Here is a 22163-nt window from a genome sequence, read left to right on the forward strand (position 1 = left end):
TTATCGATTATTAAATACAGTAGGCCTACTAGGCTATAGACCTGCGTTCAAAACTTTCCCCTCACATTGTCATTTTAATATAACCGAATCCCATAATGTCAAGATTTGTTCGGCCTAATTCTATTTCATGTGATCTAACATGATTTGTTTGCACTAAATGTAAAGCAACACGTTCAAAAAACATAACTCTTACAATTAAAATATTATTTTATTCAAAAAACATTGACATGTAGATACTGGATAGATAAGACACAATATCTTAAACATCAAATTAATCTGGACAGAATTGGCTACACATTTGAAATTTTCACTGGTGATGGTAATTTTGATACCACAGATGATCGAATGAAGACCCAGTCAGGCAAATAGTAGGAAAAACAAACTAACTAGACAAGGAATTAGCTAGAGTTTAAGTAGCCTCCTTCCAGGTTGACGAGATGCATGGCATTGGTCATCCCATTTTACGTAGACCAGACTGAACCAGACCCTAGTGTCAACCTGGCAATAGAGCAGATAGTTACTGACGCAGGGGATGCACCCATGCAGAACAGTGAAACATTGCAAAATCATTATATTCCCTCTTATCTCTAAACATATAGTCACACTCAAATATGCACAGGGAAAGTACAGGAACAGAATTAAATAGTGAGTCATCTCATCATGATGATATGACTCACTATATTATCTCAACATGATGATATGAACAATCTTTGCTGATGTCATTTGATACATCTTAAATCCAGGGTAGAGGGGCTCAGTGAATGTGGCCTGAACTCTGTGCAGAAGGAACATTGCATCATCAGAGACATTATAGAAGGACAGAGTTCCAACCCTGTAATCTACATACACACCTATGTTGAAACTGGAAGTGGTAGATAGATGTGTCTGTTCATTGTTATGCCAAAAAGAGAGAGAGCCATAGAGATTATTACGCCCAAAATCACTGTCCCGCCCCCGTCTATTGATTCCTTTATATGAGACTGCTATGGAAATCCCTGGTCCACTCCACTCAACCTCCCAATAGCATCGTCCAGACACACCATCCGTACACAAAACCTGAGGCATATGCTGAAATCTGTCTGGATGGACAAGCCCTTTAAAACGTAGTGCATAATTATTCCATTCCACCTCTCTGTTCCCTTCCATGAGAACTGGTTTACTGGATAATGTGTTGGGATCCAGTGTGAAGCCATGGTAATCTGAGGGGGAAAAAAATGAAGAGTAATGTTTTCAGAAAAATGTACAGTATGCACACAGGCAAAATGTGTACATATAACAGACAGAGAGACAGAGTTATTCAGGTAGAAACGTTGTACATATGTATGAAATGATTTGTCTTTGTGTTGTTTTAGTGCATGTGTTCACTGTAAGTCCCTAATGCCTGTTATAGTGAGTTATGGGGTTTAGTTGTGATGATGAATCAGAATAAGAATCAGATTTATTGCCAATAGGTTTTCATATACAAGGAATTTGCTTTGGTCTCAATGTGCATGACATACAATAATAATTAAAAAAAAAATACAATAACACAATAAATAGACAACATATTAGGACGAGACAGGCAAACAAAAACAAAACAAAGCGCACAAAGACACCGCGGCAGCCATTCACAGTGCCATGGCAACTACATAAATGACACACAAGACAAAAGATGCCGGACGTTGCGGCGTAATCGCCATCGTACCTGTGACATCAAGACATACAAGACAACAAACAAATAATAAAAGGCAAAACATAAAAAGTAAAACATAAAAAATTACAATAATAATTAAATTAAATTAGTCCAATTGGTTGCATCTAACTGGTTAAAATATTAATCAGTCCACTGCGACCAGTGAATAAGTGAACATATGTGAATATGTGTGTGCATGTATGAGTGTGAACAGAACAAAAACACCAGACTGTTTTGTGAATCCCATCGGGCTGCTGCACATGTCGTATGTGTGCGCACGCACACATGGATTTGTCTCTTACAGCAGCACAAACAATCATGTCTAAGATTTGAAGGGGCTTCTGTGGTCATACAAAGAATTTAAATTTCGTTTCTTACTTTCCCATGCAGACATAGACATGCTTTAAATACAGACATAGACATACTGTGTGCTACTTACATAGTAGGAACTCCCCTCTAGTCTTTGGCTCAGGAGGCAAAATAGCTCTGATGCTGATCACTGTGGAGACAGAATACACAATATAGACCCTTTCAACAATAAAAACAAAAACAATGCTTGAACGTTCTATTTGGGCCCCAATCTACTTCCTCTGCATTAAGATAATATATGGAATGTTAAAACGGAAGTCTTGTGGGGCCAACTATGATGCTGATAATGGAACTCTCTTGAAAGGGTCCATACAGTATAATGTTACTGAAACTCAGTTCAAAGGTATATTTCAATGAACTACACTCTGCGGTTCATAGTTGCTTTTGGCATAACCCATAACCCAACAAAATGTCTGTCCATTACATGTACCATTGAGATCGTCTGGCCCTACGCCTGTGACCATAGTAAAAGCTTCCTTAGGGTTGGGTCATGATTTGAAATAATGTTATAGTTGCTCTGTGTACATTTTCAGTATGATTTTCTGTTGTGTGGTGCAGTACAGTAGGCTACACTGGGCTAAACTCACTATAAAGCTATGAATAAACATAAATAGCAAGCTGGAAACACAATTCCCAAACCTTCTTTAGATATCTTAATGACTTCCTGCTTGCAGAAATCCTCCACTTGCTGCTTCAATGCAGAGACAGATCTCATCACATCCTCAAAAGAGAGGGTTTCATTGACGACTACCCTGGGTAGGTCTTTATATTCATCTGATGAAGAGACAGACTGGAATCTCTGTTGAGAATATATACAGGGAAAGGAAATCAAACAAAAGTGAGTTAAAGTTAAATTATACCAAATCATTTACATGCATGAACACAGAGATTGTGACCTACCTTCCAGATTGTGACCTACCAGAAATCTTTTCTGAATTAACCAGAGATGTGTCCTGTGTAGGTTACTCACCACCACCCTGCCTACATCAGTGACGTTACCTTGAGGAAGTTGATGTGATCCTCAGTGTGTGGAAGGAGGTCTAGTTCTGCATCTCTCCTCTTCAGTTCAGCAATCCTCTGCTCCAGCTGCTTCACCAGTTCTTCAGCCTGAGTCACCTCAGTCTTCTCCTGAGCTTCAATGAGCCGTTTCACCTCAGAGCGCCTTCGCTCGATGCACTCGATCATCTCCGTAAACATCCTCTCACAGTCTCCCATTGCTGCCTGTGCAGAGCTCTGCTTGGACACACACCCAGACAAAAGGGTCCATTTGAAGCAGTTCAGTCAGTCAAACTTTGCTGGAAGTTCACTGCCAGTCGCCAACAATTAATCAGAGGTGGGGTACTGCAATGTGATCCACCAGCTCTTCCCTTGCCCACAGGCAGATAGCTTATTGATCTTACTGAATTACTGAATAATTAAGAAATGCCCTCTAAAATACCTGAGTCTCTGAGTATCTGAGTGCTTTGATGACCACCTACCTTGAGCATTACCACAGTCTTCCTCAGGTCCTTAAGCTCCAGTTCTCTTTCCTGGATACTCTGCTGGAGTTTCCTCTTTGTCTCCGCCAGCTGCGTCTGTGGATACAAACACAAACATACAGTCAATACAATCCAATAACAACCATTGTCTGTAATCAGAGAGAGCCAATAATTGCACAGTACTGTCAGTGATATAACATGTGGCTTATATGTGGAAGGGCAGTGAGGTTTTGTGAGGCAGTGAGGGTCCTGTTATTCTTTATGTCCAGCTTTTTGGTACAAGGTACAACACATCTGACCAATATAGAAAAAAATGGTAAGGCTTCTGACCAATATATAGAAAAAAAAATCAACAGATGTACAATATAAAACTAGCCTCATGTTTCACAAATGAATCTATAATCATTCACTAGTAGGTGATTCAGATGATATATACTGTATATCTGAGCCATTGTTGGAAATGTTTGTAATGTTTAAACTACTAATGACTTTAGATGGTATAAAGACTCATTTTTTACCTGTTTCTCAGCTCGCTCTGCAGCAGCTGAAATGGTCTTATGTCCATTGTGTTCATCCATTGTGCACAGGTAGCAGATACAACTCTGGTCAGTCTTGCAGAAGATTTCCAGTACCTTCTCATGCCGAGAGCAGATTTTTCCTGTAGGCTAGTTGTGGCATCAATCACTTTGTGCTTCCGTCCTGGGTTCATCAAGTTGTGGACTTTGTAGTGAGATTCACAGTAAGACACCAGACACACCAGGCAGGACTTGACAGCTTTGTGTCTTTTCCCAGTACAAACATCACACTCGGCTTGTCCAGCCTCAGCATGTTCATCTGCAGGAGAAGCAGTCTGATTTGCTGTCCTCCGCATTTGCTCCACTAATTCAGAAAATATGTTGTTTTTGCTCAGAACAGGCCTTGGAGAGAAACACTGTCGGCACTGGGGGCAGCTGAAAATTCCTTTCTCATCTTCCTGATTCCAGCAGTCGTTAATGCAGCCCATACAGTAACTGTGTCCACAGGCAATAGTCACCGGCTCCTTCAGTAGATCCAGACAGACGGGGCAAGTGAACAATTCATGGTCTTTTGCTGAACCTTCTGCCATTTTCCAACTATAACTCACCAGCACACGCAGAGAGAACCTAAAATATGGCTTCCTGGTTCTAGGAAGTACGGAAAGGATGTGGTCATTGCTGATTGGTTGTCATTGAAAGTGAAACTATCAAACAGTATGTGGCACAAATACCAGCCTGTTTTAGTGGATAGGGTCTTGTAAAATGTGTACTCATGTGCAAAAATGAAATAACATTTCATAAGCACTTACAGTCATGATTTATTGTCTAAGGTACATTTACATTTTACTGATCTTTGATATTTAATAATCAATCGAGTTAGCATTAGTGTTTAGTTCAGTACATCTTCATGACCAGGAGGAGGCGACATTCTCATTATGTACTGGGTAAAATGAATGAACAGAGTAGAGAATTATAATCATTGCCTTAAGTTATAAGTTAAACTTCTATTTAATGTCCTCATAAACTGACGTGCTATGTCCTTATGTTTGGGGGTAATGCATACAAATCCATTTGATCAATAGAGGAATAGAATAAGATTGGGGTGAAATTCTCATCTCTTACTCAGCCTCTATAATCAATTCTAATATTGTTGTTTTATGGAATATGTAAATAAACTGTAAACAGACACAACGATGGTAGTGTGTACTGTCAACTGTTTCCCCAGTTTCCATTAGAGGAAACTGAATGTGAATAGGCCTCCTGCAGCTCTGAAGGAGCAGCTGATACAGGTCAACCTGCCAGTACATGGGCAGTGCAGGAATGTAAGAGGTCCTGTTCTAGGAAACAACTTCTGCTCTCCGTCCCTGTGTGTGTGTGTGCATGAGCAGATGCACACACACACAGACACACACACACACACACACACACACACACACACACACACACACACACACACAGAGAGAGAGAGAGACTAAAAATAATACAAAGGTCCCTCTAATCTCACACCTAAACCTGTCTGACCCCAACACAGAGACAAACCTGAGTGTCAGCTCACCTTGGTGGTCAAACAGGAAAATCTTGTTGTATGAAGTATGACATCCAGATGTCCCATAGACGAGTAGGGTTGGAAAATTATCTGGATATATTTCTTGTGCTTGAAAATCACATAATCACAGATCACATGACTGCATTTCATGTCCCATGTACAATTTCAACCTGAATCAGCAGTAATAGCTGGTGAACGATTTTTGCATACAGTTGATTGATGATTTTATCTAAAGTAAGTTTCATTAGGCCAATCCTCAGTTCTAGTGATGAATGGGAACGTTTAGCAGTTATTCTCTTTTTTTCAGCACAATGGTGACTACTGCTGGATTGCCATTATGATCTCCTCAGGCTTAGTAGGCTATGCTTCATCAACTTGATCTCATGGTTAGACAGTCTGCCCAGTAGCTGGGGTGAGGGTTTGTGATTTATGTGTTCACCTGGGAGAGATGTTCCAATCTTCCACAGTCTTCCACAATCCTTCCACACAGTCTTGTGACATGTTGTATCCGGTCTGCTTTATGCTCATCAGAACTGGGCTGGGAAATGAACGGCTTTTAGTTTTAATATTTATTAAAATACCTACCAAATAAAAACCAGTGTCTTAAATGAATGCACACAGCTCGATATGCCTTTGTGTGGAGTATATTGTTTCTGTTGCAATTGGGGGTGCCTCTCAGCTTTGCTTGTAATAAAGATATTTTATAGTTATATTCCCACAGCTGTTGGACAGGTAATGTGGTTGCTGAATGTCAACAGACCCATCTGTTTTTAATCTGTATTAGATGGTGGCAACCTACCGCTTATAGGAGGTGTCATATGTTTAGTTTTTTCAGTTTCTTACTAAAGGAGGTGTTAATTAAATGAGGTTGCCTAGTTTTGTACATGAAGTAGCCAGGGCTCCACAAAGCATGCAGAGGAAGTCTCCAATGATTTCCTGAGTTCTAACAGAAAGACAGAGAGTAGAAGGAAGTTACAAAAGATTATATCACCATTCAAGATTAGCCTACAGATGACTGTTCCACTGCATGAGTGTGACAGGCTCCCAGGCAAGGACTAACATAATGCAAAACAAACAGCCAAACAAACAAACAATGCCTAATCAAATCTGAGCCAGAGGTCCTGTGAAATTATCTTTTTAATCAATGTTAACAACGTTTACTCTGAGGCAGTGTGGATAGTGGTCCACCCCATACCAACTGAACTCAGTCATTGTCACAATTGTCACCAGAAACACGTGACATGACCTGTTCGACCTGACATTATGAATCATGTGTTGTCTCTGTGCCTCCCGAATTGTGATAACTGCTGTTTGAGTTACCTGCTCTCATAGTTATTTTGTGCATGGTAGCAAACTTGCTTTAATCTGCTGTAATTTTGCCTCCTCATATTGCAACATTTTACTTACAGTGAACAATATTTGGAGGTGAATGCTGTCGTAATGTTTTCATGACGTTGAATCTGAAAAATGCTATCAAGGTGCTTGAAACCTGAGTCATGTGAACTTGCACTAACACATTCATGTTCCTTTCCGATCAGGCAGAATAAGGATATAGGCCTACGTCTCTGAAAAATAGGGCTCTCCTCATTTTTCTTTTAATCCTCTTGTATGTTTACATGCAAACATACGCGTGAAGATTGATGGGGATTGTGAGATCAATTTTGCTTTTGCACTTGTTTTCACTTCAGGAGGTCTCCAGGCACTGTTTCAAGGCACCATGCCATGGCAGGATAACCAATAGCATAAAGGCACGGCCTCCTGAGTAATCCCGACTCAGTCTGGCTCTGTTTTTTAATCTCTGCCTCACTCTGATGTGTCCAATGGAAGATTTAATCCTCATGATAAAAACACAAGCTCTGTTCATAAATACAGACAGTGGCAATAAACAGACTTTTAGTCCAAGAATGCTGCATCTGTTTGTCACAAGCCAGAAGCTACTACAAACGAGAATGATGAGTTCAAAATGAATCTAAAACTAATTTTAAGTGACATAATCCAGCTCAGTTCCATTATTAAGGAATAGGCTGGGTGATGGTACAGGGAGCTGTGAAACGCACCTAAATGAGAAAACCTCTGGCATATTTTCACCATGAGGAAAGGTAAATAATAGTGCAATTTTAAATCATAGTTGTTATGGTTGGATAAGCTATTAGGCTATCAATGTGTCACCATAAAAGGTAGCCCACATACGGTAATACAATTCCTGCATTCCAATACTAGGCTGCAGTGTGCTAGGAGGGCAGTGACAGTGCACATCACGCATGACGTAGCAAAATACTGAGCTGACGTTTGATCTCTACTCCCGTTGCCAAGCGCGAGTGTGTTCTCTCGAGCGGCTCGAGTGAAAGCGAGGATAGTCGGACCATGGACACGCTGGGAGTTTTCTGTATTGACCTCGCGGATGTGCGGTCTTCAACAGTCTGATGTGGTGATGAAATGGTCGTGTTCCGAAATGTGGATTAAAATACATTGAGTGTCTTCATTTGGATTAAGGCGTTGGTCATACGTGATTACCCTGTTGTTTTTACCAAGCATTTCACGCGCTGCTTATTATTTGTATGCATTTTTTTCTGAGGAGTGGATTTCCTACATTCCGTAGCGATCGGCAACGTTTCAAGAAATATAGCCTAAACTACACATTGTGAACTTCTTAGGCCACAGAATCCAAACTAGTTAAGAAGGATGAATTCCATACACTCGCGGGTGAAAAGCAAAAGGACGGAAACTCACTTGGGAGCGGAAAGAGAGCACTTTGAAAGACAGCAGGTATGGTGTTCACTTACGTTGTGCTCGCTTAATAATGCTCCAGTGACTGTGCATTTCATAGAAGTAGGATATTCCATAAGTAACTTTAGCCTACAGGGTGCGATAGATTAGCTTATTCTGTCCTAGGCTATAGACTACTTCACAATGTATGTCAAAAGAAGCCGAAAATAATTCCTCAATGTAGCCTATCACAGAAACCAGTTTTGTCTCTTACTAGTTCTACGGTGAATGTGGCTCTCGTTAGGCCTATGTTGAAACAGCCCCATCATCTTCCAGGTAAAGAAGTATAGCTAGCCTATCAGTAGGCCTATGTAGGCTAGCAGCATCTCCCACAGCTCAGGTGTCAGGTAGATGTTTAGAACTCTGCGGCGGCGGCCTGGATGTATCCCAGTTAGCTACACTGTAGCCAACAACCAAATATTTTCTTTTGACGTCTGCCTCCTAATTGGGTGTATTATAGGATGCTATAGGCTATATTGTTGCATTTAGTCTGCTGCTGTTCATGTAATAGGCTCTTGCTTCAGAGTAGACTCCGTTGGCGCTTGCTTGACTCTGGCTAACGTGCTGGAGGCTACGAAAAATAGCCAATTGACATTACAGATGGGGCAACCACAACGCTAGGCAGGCTATAGCCTGTAGTATGCTGTTTTATTTCACAAAATAAAAGCCAAACCATTTTCTGCTGCGTGAGACAATGTATGCTAACGAAATAAAAACCGGTCAGACGCGTTCTTCCCCCGAGGTAGGTGAGTAGCCTAGGCAATTGCTCAGCGACGTCCAATGGGCGATCAAGGCATTCCCCTTTCCTCCATACCTCCGCCACCGAATGCATCCTCTGAGGCCTTATTATCGACGTGCTGAATTATTTTGCGTTGGATTCTGCTCCAGACATAAGAGAACAGTTAGGCTACTTTTCTTTTTTTTTAAGCAGAGTTTTTACAGTAATAGAAATGTCTTTTTAGTGCACGTCCCTTTACGCCACATTCAGTTCATGGACCACAGATATGGTGGACTTGATGTCAGCATGACAATTTTGCTCCCCCAAACTTGACATCAGCGGCAGTGTGCTATTGATAAAAATGGTGCCTTAGTGACCTATTATTGTGACCAGTTTTAGTCACATCTGTGTGACAATCATGCATTTTAATCACCTCCTTTTGATATGTCACACCGGTCAGGATAGATGATCTTGACAAAGGTGAAGTGCTCACTGACATGGATTTTAACCATTTTGTCTGTCTGTTGCAGACCTCTTTAAAAGATAACCAAACGGACAGGTTTTTATTTTAAAAGTAATCTGGAAGATGCTATCAAAAAGGGGAATTGTGTTGCATAAATATGAAATGTGTCTTCAGGTGCCATCAATTTCCTTAAACAGAGGGTAACTTCAGCAGGTATTCTTACCTGCCTGACTGAAACTAGAGCAGATACTGTAGCTTGTCTGATTCTCCCCAGAGGGCCGAAGATGAATGGAACATCAGTTGGCTAGTCAGATGGGCAAGGCTTTAATGGTTATAGAATGTTTACGTTCAACAAGAAGGCTTAAAAGCCCCTTCAGTGTAGTCGTGATTAAATATGCATACACACACACACACACACACACACACACACACACACACACACACTCACACACACACACACACACACACACACACACACACACACTCACACACTCCATTTTTGTCATGTCCATTGTCCTTCCAGTATTTCCAGCATTTCCAGCATTTATAAGCAGCTAGACTTGGAGTGAAGTGTTGAGAGGAAACAGGAACAGGGACAAGGGCATGAAGTCCACCAAATCCTGCAGGTTCAAAGGCATCATCCCTCTGTTTCCTCCTTCGTTCTGTACCTGCATGTGTTAGGACACTATGGTAATAGCTACATTGTGTTAAGTCTGGAGAGGGGAAAGCATCTTACTATATGTGCTGTACGAAGGGATTTAAGGACGGCAGTGTTTCCCCATACATTGACTTATTTGTGGCGGCATACCACAATATCAACATTGACCACCACACAATGATTTTTCAGGTTGCACTAAATCTGGTTAGCATCATAACCACACTGTGCTAATTTCTTGAATTTCCCCTGGGGATCAATAAAGTATCTATCTATCTATCTATTGTTAAAAACTGTTGTATTCAAGGGAATTCTGCAAACCAACCACCACAATTCAATTCAATTATGTGGGAAACACTGGACATGAATAGCAGTACTGTCATTAGGATGGATTGCTGTTTAAAAATGATGGATCTTAAATGTCCTCTCATTTATATATTTTGTATAAGGTACAATAAAAATTGTGTCTGAGTTGGGAGCCCAGTTTACTCCAGAAGCATGTGCTCGTCACCAGCAATGTTGTATTCTCAGTGTCTCATCGACTTGACATTAGGGGCATCACATGTGTATCGGTGGTATCGGTATCGGTGGTCCTGATAGTAGTTTGCAGTGTTTTAAAAAAAAATTATCTTGTGATTTTTATTTAAGCCACAGCCTTCCAGAGCACAAGGATTATAGCAACATAATGTACAGATCACATAGTTTAAGGCCACATATTTAATCTAGTCAGGAAATGTAACATGGTTGTCTATCTTCTTGTTCTGAATCTGCCAGCAACCATGATGTAGCATTTGTTTAGATGGTATTTATAGACATTACTGTTTAACTGCATTTTGTATTCCTCTGTGGTGTTTTCAAGTTTTCAGGATTGACTGTGGGGATTCAGGGCCTATTCACATGTAGAGTAGGTTAGAAAGGCACACAGAGAAACCGATCTCGCTCACTCAGCCAAGCGCACTGAGTAACAAACATAACATGTCCTGTGATGTAGCCTACAACTTTAGTCACAGAATCCAAGAAAAGATGACCAATGGATAATATCTGCAACACCCAGATTGAGGTAGAAATTTAGAAAAAAAAACTTAATATACACCCAGCTAGTGGCTATTACATGTTAAATTCTAAATATACACCCAGCTAGTGGCTATAACAAGCACTATGTATTTTGGTCCAGTCCAGTTGTGTAAGCCTGATAGTGCTGTGTGAATTAGCTGTGATGTCGTTCATTGGAGTAAGGCTATGGGATCTGGTTGCTTTCCTGTTGACTGGACGCGGTTTACTGAGATGAACATGACTTATGACACATCAGTGTAAAAGAGTAATGCTGCTAACTACAGAGATGATAACCAGTAGAGTGTTGAACTTGGACATGAATTTAACGTGTGGCCAGTATGGTTCTTTAACAGTAATTGTCAGCAGTTTTACAGCAGTCAACTTGCTTACACTGTTGGTGAATTACAGGAGCTTCCATTATCTTGTACTTTTTTCATACATTTTCACAAACAGAGCACACACACTCTGTTTTTTCCCTTTCAACACTGTGTAATTTGTGGCCTAAAAGGATTGCAAAAGTCGGTGTGGCGTAAGCCTCTAAGCGTGTTTGCTGTAAATGTGATGTGGACAATTGCTGCCATTTACTGTCATTAGGTGGTAGAAGTCATTTTACTCAAGTCTCACAGTAAAACAGTGGATGTCTGTGAGTGATTTTCAGTGGTCACTGACATTGATCTATCTGTCTGTCTGTCTGTCTGTCTGTCTGTCTGTCTGTCTATCAGTCTCTCCATGTCGACCTCTGCCTTTCTCCTTACCAGCTCAGGAAGTGTGTGTGTGTATGTATGTGTGTGTGTGAGAGAGAGAGCGTATGTACTCATTTCTGTGTGTGTTTGTGTGTGTGTTGGGAGGTGGAGGTGGTGGATAATGACCTCAGAGGGAGTGTGTGAGAGGAGGACCTCTGAGAGCTACTGCTGGCGCAGCACTTTAGCCGGCCCACATTAGCGCATCGGGATATATGGGTGTGCTGGTCATGCCAGACATCAGTGCTGGGATGAGCCTTTGACGTTCCTGCAGCTCTAAGAACAGCAGAGTTGAATCAACACAGTGTTATAATAATTTACATAGGCGTAGGGCTGAACCAGTTAGTATTAGGTTGATGTTGTGCCTTTTGGTCAGTATTGTTCATGTGTTTTAGACACAAAGTACTGACAGTTTCTTTACAGTGAGCAACATTGGGCAGCTGAGTCTCAGCCATTCCATCAGCATTCCTCTCTCTGTAAACACATTGATCTCTCTGCATGTCTCTTTCATTAGTCTGAACCAGTTGTCACTAATTTACTGCAGAGACAGATGTAACCTTATCAACTCAGCCATATTTAGGTAATATAGAGATGTAATCAGATGAGTCATCTACAACTTTATCTGATCTCAGGTCTGGTTATGGCTGATCTATGAGGAAAAGTGAGTTACGACATTCGCCAAGTCAATCTCAGAATGCTGTAGACAATGATTTAATTTGCTGATGGCTATTTCTCCTTGACATTTGAGTCCTTTGCATTATTTTCCTTCATTGAAGGAGAGGCCAGAAAGGTGTGTGTGTGTGTGTGTTTGTGTGTGAGCATGTGTTTTCGTGGAACAATGTCAAGGTTATTCCCTGAAGCAGTGTCCCACTCTACTGTCAGCGGGTAATGGATACCAAGTCCCGCCACTAAACAGAGGGCAAGGAGCTGACAGTCAGTGCTTCAGAGAGAGAGAGAGAAAGAGAGAAAGAGAAAGAGAGAGAAGCTCCTTGTGAGAGATGGAAACAACCATTATGTTGATAAGTGCATACAGCATACCAATCATAACTAGAGTAAGAATTAGCCTAGCAGCTTCCCTGTTACACAATTTCATCTGAATCCCATTCTTCTCCTTTGCGGTCTTTGACATCAGTGATTTACAGTGGATCTCTAGAAGTGTCTACATGATTAAATGCAGTATGTACCCATATTGATACCCATCCACTACACTGGTAGAGGCCCCTGAGCATGTGAGTTGCCATGTGAGGTCATTGTGTATGAAGGAAGAGAGGTGGTGGTGGTGGAGAGTGTGAGGGAATGGAAACTCAGTACCCCCTGGGACCTCATGGGTCACCTCCTCTCCCCAAACTCTACTGTATTTCAACCTGAGCAAGTTCACTTTTTAGGTGTGGAATCTGCTTACCAGCAAAGATCGATGCCCTGAGAGGGTAGACGCAATGAGCAGGTTGGTGGGTATCATTTTCTGTTCCTTTCTGGTCTGACATGAGGAGAACAGTGGGTCCAATTTATTTCGGTGTATGACTTCAAGTCATCTGTGTCTGTAGACATTGCATAATATTTTGTTAATAGGTTTTTAGTAGCTCCTGAGTCATGACTCACACATCATGAGTCAGAGTCAGACTCAGATGTGATTGTTAGTGTGAACAGTCTACGTGTATCCAAGCCTGTGCGTATCCATAGAGTTCCTGCTTTGTGGAGATGTCTTTGGGTTTGTTTTCCTCAGGTGCCCTGTAGAACTAGCCTACCTGCCAAGCGAAGAGTCTGAAGTGTCAGTGGATCACACTGAGCAGATCTAGCCTGTGTTGATGAGCTCTAAATGAGCAGGTATGTGTTGGGGAACTCCAGTCTAAATGGCTTGAATGTGAATGGAGCCTGTGATTCCTTCTGACAGCATGGTGCCAGGGTGTGAACCCATCCCAGGGTGTCTCCCTGGATAATCCTCATGGCTTAGTTCAGTATAGTTTACAGAATTACCCAGTGAACTTTAAGGCTTAGATCTACAGGAGTTAATCTGTCAACAAAACCAGTGTAATTCATAATTATATCTTTTTTTTTCTCAATCATGCACAGCCTCCATTGTTAGCTAGAGAGGATTCCAGCTGTAGAGAAAGGCTCACTGGCTCATCATCAAACACAAAGTCCTCCATATTCACCAAGTCCTGCTTGTTGCCATATCACGCTAATGCTTTTGTTTCGCTTTGTGGGTGTGGAGGAAAGTATTGTTGTTTTGTTTGGGCATGGGGCAGGTATGTGTTTGCAGAGGCCTACTGTGTGGCCCAGCCTTGTGGCTGAACCTCTGCCATGTGCCTGACTCCATCATCAGCAGATAAGTTCTGCTGGTGTATACACTAGCCTCATCAAAACCAGATGTGTGTCTTTTTGGTTCTGTCTGTATGAATTTACCCCTGAGTGCTGCTAATTACTGCTAAAGCAGCAGTAACACCTATCTACGCAGGCCGTTGTCTGACCTTGACTGGCACAGTTGGAGTAGGGGTTTGTCTATTGAGTTAAGCTGATAAGAGAGCACAATAAAGATTGGCTGCACAGGCGCTGTTCACTCACACACAGGCTCGGGGTCCGTGGATGAGTGCAGAGTGCTCCGCACGTTAGCCCATAGTTGTTAACTTATAGCTCCAAGGCTAATGCGTTCAACTCTTACTTGATAGCTCACAGCAGTTAGCCGTTAGCCTCTCAAGGTTAGCCTTCATCGCTACAGGGAGATGTCAAAGCATCTGGACCAGCTGCTGAAAGCCCGTGAAATTCCGGTAAGGCGGGGAACCTGAGCTGAGTCATGCTGGGAGTGGGGCCTTTGGATGGCGAAGCAGGTCAACCTCATGTAGGCCAAGGGCCATAGTTTCCTCCTCAATCCTTGTCCAAGACCCACTGACTTATTCATGGTCTTGTGATCTCTTTTTTTTCCTCTCACTTTCCTGTTTTGTCTACCTCTCTCTTTATTCGTCTGTTGTTCGTTGTATTGGAGAGGCTGGTAGTAAGATTTGTCTGGGTGAGCATGTCTGGCCCACTTAACTTCCAGTTAAGACCATCTGCTTGTTAGTCTGACTCTGAAAGTACAGCTGTCTCGGGCTACCATGTGCTGTTAGCAGGTAAAGACCAATGTGACCTGCTTATTTCCCTTATCAGTTGTGCCTTGTTATCTTTGTATGCTGTGTGTGTGTAGGCAGGAGAGATTGTGTGTGTAGGCAGGAGAGATTGTGTGTGTGTGTGTGTGTGTGTGTGTGTGTGTGTGTGTGTGTGTGTGTGTGTGTGTCTGATGTATTGGGTGAAATGAATGGGAACCAGCAGTGATGTAGGAAAAGTGTTTGCCTGCTGCCTGCTGCTGTGTGCCTGCTACAGCAAGGCGGCCTGCTCAACCGGTTCAGGGTCATGTGAGACCAGCCCCCCTCTTATCCTCTCTTTTCTTCCTCTGCCCTCTTTTCCTTCGCCCTTCCCCCAGCTCTCTCTCGCGCTCACTCCCTATGCCATCTCTCACGTTCTCTCCCTCTCTCTGTGCTCCTCATTGGCACCCTCAGCCCTCGGCCTTCAGCCCGCGCTCACGCATCCACCTCCTGTCCATCTTTTTCCTTTTTGTCCCAATACCCACTGACCATTTCTATTTCTCTCCTCTCTCTCACATGCTTTTTCTCTCTCTCTCTCTCTCTCTCTCTCTCTCTCTCTCTCTCTCTCTCTCTCTCTCTCTCTCTGACGGATGGCTGGTCTGCCTGTAGCAGTGGGGTTCACTGGCCATCTGTCATCCTCTCAGTGCCAGTGTCTGGCTGAGCTCCAGGCCCCGTCCCACTGCCCAGCTCCACTGCCTTTCTCTCCCCACAATCCCCACATTGTCCTGGGCTTCTGGTCCAGATCCGTCCCCTTCCCCCTCCTCAGTGCCAGCCGCCCATACCTCTACCCATGCCACAGCCACTAATGAGCCTCCAGCCCCACCGAGACTCCTCTCTCGCTATGGCCTTCTCTTCTGTTCTGTCTCTAGAACTCTGGAGCGCTGTCTTTTCTCTCTCTTTTTTCGTCAGTACCTTTCCTGTACCTCTGTCCTCATCACTTTTTTGACCTATTTGCTGTCTTGATGAGGGGCCTTAACTTCACCATAGTTGGAGATGAGAATGTGTATATGCCTCTGTATTATTTGCTCATATGTGTGGGTGTATGTCTGTCATTTTATGGAATTGGGATTTGAGGGAAGTAGACAACAGGTGTTTGTTACTGTCTCTGTCAGTTAGTCAGTGAGTTTGACAGTGTGTTTTTTCTGAAGATTGGAGATTGAGAGATTGTGTCTGTGTGTCTGTGTTTCTGTCTGTCTGTGTCGCTGTGTGTTGTTTGGCTGTGGAGTGACTGTGACAGCCAAATTGTGTTTCTAATGTGAATACTTCGGTTTGCTCATCGGGGAGGTGTGTGAGAGAGAGTTTATATATGCAGCATGTAGAGCAATAGACAGGAGGTAGGGGAAGGGTAGTTGAATGGAGATCTGCATGAATGAACCATTAGCAGTCATGCACACAGTTCCTCCTCAATTACAGTTCCTCCCACATGCACATTCATACACGTAGACAAACATGATGTAAATGCTCACTTATTGAGGAATGGAAGAATGTTGTCAGGAACAGGCATTGTACATCAGATCCAGACTACATATTGACCTGACTACATACTACGCTACAAGACTTACAGTACTCTATACTGATTCCAGAACAGTGGGTCAGTCCAGAGAACACTGAAATCTGAATGGACCATTACATGTTAAAACGTGTGCCCTGGATAATTAATTAATTCAGCTAATTCATTCTATAATCTTGTTGTGTAAAATACCCCCAGATCTTCCTAATCATAGAGTTCCAGTTCCTAACTATGCAGTGTTGGGATGCCGGTGCTCTATGCAGAATGGGATGCCGCTCCTGGTGCTCTATGCAGAATGGGATGCCGGTGCTCTATGCAGAATGGGATGCTGGTGCTCTATGCAGAATGGGATGCTGGTGCTCTATGCAGAATGGGATGCTGCTCCTGGTGCTCTATGCAGAATGGGATGCCGCTCCTGGTGCTCTATGCAGAATGGGATGCTGGTGCTCTATGCAGAATGGGATGCTGCTCCTGGTGCTCTATGCAGAATGGGATGCTGGTGCTCTATGCAGAATGGGATGCTGGTGCTCTATGCAGAATGGGATGCTGGTGCTCTATGCAGAATGGGATGCCGCTCCTGGTGCTCTATGCAGAATGGGATGCTAGTGCTCTATGCAGAATGGGAAAAGAAAGCGGCTGTAACAGCTCTTGTGCTGTTTCCTTTTATGAACAATTGGCATCTTTTTGTGTTTTAGTTTGTATGGGGTCTGATAGCTCAGACAGCTAGGTCAGTTTTGAGCTTTATGCTTTACTGGGGCAGTTTTAATTAGAGGCTATTTTCAGAGTGAGTGTGACTATGTGTGCATGAGTGTGTGAGTGCATATGTGAATGTCTGAGTCAGAGGGAGAAGCTGGGCTTGTGTGTGGTTGTGTTTTGAGTTTGCTTTTCTTGGTTCAGATGGTTCTGTTCCAGTGGTGTGTTTTGTGCTCACTGTGTGTAGTGCAGGAAGCCATGGACACTCCTGCCTGACGTCTTTCTTTCTGAAACCCATAGTGCCTGTCATTCTCCTGTACTCCCTCAGCCACTAAGACAGAGGTCAAGACTAAACTGCTGGACGTTATCCTCCTGAAGGAGTGTTCCCTGACTCTTTTCTCCTGGAGGCTGAAGCAGTGTGCTGATGAAGAGATGTTTCATTAGGCCTCAGTCATTCTTGGTGAAGCTGTGCATCACTTTACTGCAGCGAACGACAGAGGGGTCACCCATTCAACAGAGTGCAGAGTGCTGCTTGGACTAAAAACGGGAAAGCTTGTGTTTACTGTAGCTACTGTATACCGATACTGTAGACCAATATGACTATTTATCACCTATGAGGATTTCTGTTTGTATGTTTCTCTAAGTAAGACTGGAGTACTATACATTGTGTATTACATGGTATGTAAATCACTTTGGACAAAAGAGCTTGCTTAATGTACTACAACTACCATGAGCCTATTCATGGATTAGGACTATATGGCTAAGGATATCTGCTTTCTATTTATAGCTCTGAAAAAAAATGAAGAGAGCACTGCACATTTTTCTGATGTCATCCTACGGTTGCTGAGTGACATTCAAATGTGTTTTCATATTCAAAATTAAGAGACCACATTTTTACTCGAAGTAGCCTAGCGTTGAATACGTTGAAGATGCGGAGGGCAGAGGCCGGTGGTGCCAGTGGTGCAAAAAAAATAACACCAATGTAGAAGCTTCAACTATTTAATATTGCAAATACCCTGTCAGGAACAGGTTGAACTTGAAGAAGATGAAGGAGATGTAGATGAAGCAGAGCTGGAAATTAATGAATGGGCATTGAAAAGACAAGGTAGGGCTAACCACAACCACTTAAGCAGCCAGTAACGATAATGGTCATTTATTCATTTCCAGCTTTAAAAGATAGAAAGATGTAGCATTCATTGGTTATGAAACTTCAGGTTTTTCTGTCATGAAAGTCAGGGAAAAGTCATAGAACATTTGTCATAGAACTTACATTTGTAGGAACCCTATATTTACAGCAACAGGCAATATTTAAAAGTCTATATTTATTTTGTGTTAGGTTTAAGTTGTCCTATATATATATATATATATATATATATATATATATATATATATATATATATATATATATATCCTATAAGATGTAATAGATTACAGTTAGGCCTCACACAGTTTAGCTCTTTACACATACAGTAATTGTTTGGTGCTGCTACCAATTTAGGATTGTATAGTTTTATTGAATAATTTGACATTATACTTTGAATTCTAGCAGAGCCTCTTTTACAATTGTTTGTATTTGTACGAGATTATGTGCAGAATTGTGTATTAGTGGGTGTGCCTGACTGATTGGAAGGTCACTTGGGCCAAATATGCCATGGCTGATTTTTTTTTGTCCCAGTCCAGCCCTGTGTGTGTGTGTGTGTGTGTGTGTGTGTGTGTGTGTGTGTCCCCTGGCCACACCCAAATAATCAAAGCAGCCAAGACCAGCAGCTTTGACCATTAGCCTGCTGCCTGATCTGTGCATGTTGTTTTGATCACTTTTTCTGTATCGCTCAACATGTCTTAATGCACCAGGACTTCAGGACATTTAGCAGTGTTCCAAACTGAACTGTTCAAACTGAAGTTGGCAACTGAGTGGATGAGTCATATTTCTTACCCTTTTAGACTGGCCATAGGCAACCTGCAGTTGGGAGAGGCCCATTAACCTGAGGTTGTATTTTAATGTTGGTGTGGAGGCTGGTGTGTTCTCAGTGATGTCGGCTCTCACACTATGTCAAGAATGTGAGATCCTCAGTGGCAGTATGACACAGTATGCTTTCCGATTTCAACCGGAAAAAAATATGTGTTTCCTTGATTGTAGCTGGTAGAACAAGATGCCAGCAGACCAATGAACATTGAGCACACGGTTATAATGTATACCCTACCCTACCACATGTCTGTCATTTTTGTGACCTTGGAGGAAATCTTCTAAGTAAATGGTCAATCTTAGATGGGAAGTCATGTATACTGTATTACGGTAGGTTAATTAGGTAGTTTATATATTTATTTATTTATTTATTTATTTGTTAGTTGATTTATTTTGATGCGATTACTGTGCTAAGGTGTGATTGAGGTGTCTCTTCTGACTCACATGGGGTGTGTTTGTTTACACATGAAACACTCTGCGTCTGCTGACCCCTGAGCTGGCTAGACAAGTCTAACCTCTCTTGTCTCTTTTCTCTCTCTCTTTCACTCTCTCTTTTCTCTATCTCTCTATCTCTCTATCAGCTCAGCAGCATCAGCAAAGCCATCACCTCCACAGAGACGCCGGTGAAGGAGAAACATGCCCGCAGTATCCTTCAGAGGAACATGAGCCTGCAAAAACACACACACACACACACACACACACACACACACACACACACACACACACACACACACACACACACACACACATATACACATACACACACACGGCCTCACAGACATGCATCACATTATGAGTCAATAGCAGTGAAAAGGATGTTTGTGTTAACATGCTGTTGGGAAATTATTTTCTTTCTGCCTTTGTCTTGCTATTTTTAGTTTTATCTTGAAGGATTTAGACTTTTAGTCCTTTTTCAGTTTCCCTTCCTCCCTTTGGATCTGTGCAGGTGTGTAGCTTGTGAGGGGGTGTGTGTTGGTGTACTTGTGTGTGTGTGTGTGTGTTTGTGCTGGTTTCCTTGACGCTGTGTGTAGGGATCATCCTGGGGACGCACAGGGAGAAGGGGGCCTTCACCTTCTGGTCCTATGCTCTGGGCCTCCCACTGCACTCCAGTGCCATCCTCAGCTGGAAGTTCTGCCACGTGCTCCACAAAGTGTTACGAGATGGACACCAGAACGTACGCCGCCTCTCGCCCCCCTCTCCCGTCTCTCTCACCCCCCTCTCCCTTCTCTCGTACCCTCTCTTTTCTTACCTCACTTTTTCAGAACATTCTCTTCTACATCATCTGAAAACGCATTAATACGTATTAGCTTACCTCTCTTACCTTGTCTCTCTCTTCCCTACTCATTCTTTTTGTTGTTTCTGTCTCTCTCTCTCTCTCTCTCTCCCCCTCTTTCTCCCTCCCCCCCCTCTCTCTCTCTCTCTGTATCCATGATAACGCTTCTCTCCCTGTCCTCCAGAGTTTACAAGATTGCATGAGGCATCACAGCAGTATTGTGGAAGTAGGAGTAATGTGGGTGAGTTTCTGACCGTGTGTGTGTGTGTGTGTGTGCGTGCATGTGTGTATGTGGTGACAGAGCACACTTTTTTTTTTCATCATTCCTGTTGTTGGCTGGTTGTTTAGCTGCCAAATGTGGAGATGAGACGCTCCCTCATGTATGTTGTCCTTGCCCCTCTACTGTTGTGATTGACCTCCATTTTTTTCTTTCACAGGGAAACCTGAGGGACCGCCATGGTTACGGTCAACTGGTCTCCCTCTACTCCAAGCTCCTGATCACCAAGATGGAGTTCCACACCAAGGTGAGAGCCCCACCCACACTCCCATCCTGGAGCCACTGGTCCAGGAACAGTTTTGGTTTGTGTTCACTGTGGTGAGCGTTACTGCATCAGCAGTGGGTACGCATTAAAGAGTCATTACCACCAGTCATGGGATTGGAACTCAAGTCCCCAGTATAATCTTGACTAGCAAGATGCCCAGTGCCCATATGATGTTATGATCCTGTGACTTGTGATGCTTGTGGTGCTGATATGGTATCTTGTCTGTCAGTATGGATGTCAGCAGCTCTTTTCTAGTTTTAGATTTATGCTCTTGTAAACCCTTGATATCAAACCAGTTAGACACACCTTTGATCCCAAGCCCTCTGCATTTTTTTTGGATCAGGAGTCAGTCAGCACATATTCAATTCACTTTCTGTCTAAGCAGCCCAACCTTTTTTCAGCATGGAGAAAAACAGCTGATAGTACAACATTTCTGGAAATAATTCATCTATTGCAAAGGCAGATTTCTTAAACTTTTCTGCTATGTATGAAGTGTCTAACACACCCAAGGTTGTATGAGGACAGAATGGAAATGATTCCACTTCAGGCTAAGAGTTAACTCTGCCCTCCCCCACCAGCCTCCCCTCGTGCCCAGCACTCCTCAGTTGTACTGTGCCCTACTGAAGGGCTGTGGGAGGTGTCCTCCAATCACAGTGGGGCACCAGAGAAATGACTAGAAACATCCTGAGTGCTGTGGTGCGGATACGTCGGGCCGTGTTTGACTGTGTGCTTGGAGCTGTTTTGAGGAGGAGGAGGAGGAGGAGCATTCTACAGACAAAGAGACCAGGAGGAGAGGAGAGGAGAGGATGTGAGGGCCAGAGAAGCTGTAAACATGCCAGTGTTTGAAGTGCAGTCTCACTATTTCTCCTTGTTTCTCTCTCTCTCTTTCTTTCTCTCTGTCACTCCGTTTTCCTCTGTAGCACGCTGACATCCGCACCAACCTAGAGGCCACGGATGAAGTTTTTGAGCGGACGGCAGGAACAGATATCAACAACGTGTATGTACCTCTGGCTCTCCCTTGGTCCTGTGGCGTTGGTGTGCTGAACCCACCCTGAGCCTGTACAGCAAAACACACAAAATCCATGAAGGAG

General features: G+C 42.9%; 2 protein-coding genes across 2 annotated transcripts in view; one reads left to right on the forward strand and one right to left on the reverse strand.

Moving 5' to 3' along the window:
• Positions 1 to 228: 228 nt before the first annotated feature.
• Positions 229 to 5001, reverse strand: LOC125294679 (E3 ubiquitin-protein ligase TRIM16-like). The gene is given in 7 exon segments (XM_048243598.1): positions 229 to 1199; positions 2112 to 2171; positions 2681 to 2840; positions 3041 to 3274; positions 3520 to 3615; positions 4038 to 4171; positions 4174 to 5001. Coding segments are annotated over 7 exon segments (1653 nt in total). The 5' UTR covers positions 4625 to 5001; the 3' UTR covers positions 229 to 681.
• Positions 5002 to 7863: 2862 nt separating this feature from the next.
• The window catches only part of hip1rb (huntingtin interacting protein 1 related b), a 30034-nt gene continuing 15734 nt past the window's right edge, over positions 7864 to 22163 (forward strand). Inside the window, exons 1-6 of the mRNA XM_048243892.1 lie at positions 7864 to 8346; positions 19839 to 19902; positions 20289 to 20431; positions 20715 to 20771; positions 20968 to 21054; positions 21993 to 22069. Of these exons, the coding sequence (XP_048099849.1) occupies positions 8263 to 8346; positions 19839 to 19902; positions 20289 to 20431; positions 20715 to 20771; positions 20968 to 21054; positions 21993 to 22069 (512 nt within the window). The 5' untranslated portion in view covers positions 7864 to 8262. The remainder of the gene's footprint in view (positions 8347 to 19838; positions 19903 to 20288; positions 20432 to 20714; positions 20772 to 20967; positions 21055 to 21992; positions 22070 to 22163) is intronic.

This window comes from Alosa alosa, chromosome 5 (assembly GCF_017589495.1).
Source record: "Alosa alosa isolate M-15738 ecotype Scorff River chromosome 5, AALO_Geno_1.1, whole genome shotgun sequence".
Classification (NCBI taxonomy): Eukaryota; Metazoa; Chordata; class Actinopteri; order Clupeiformes; family Clupeidae; genus Alosa; species Alosa alosa.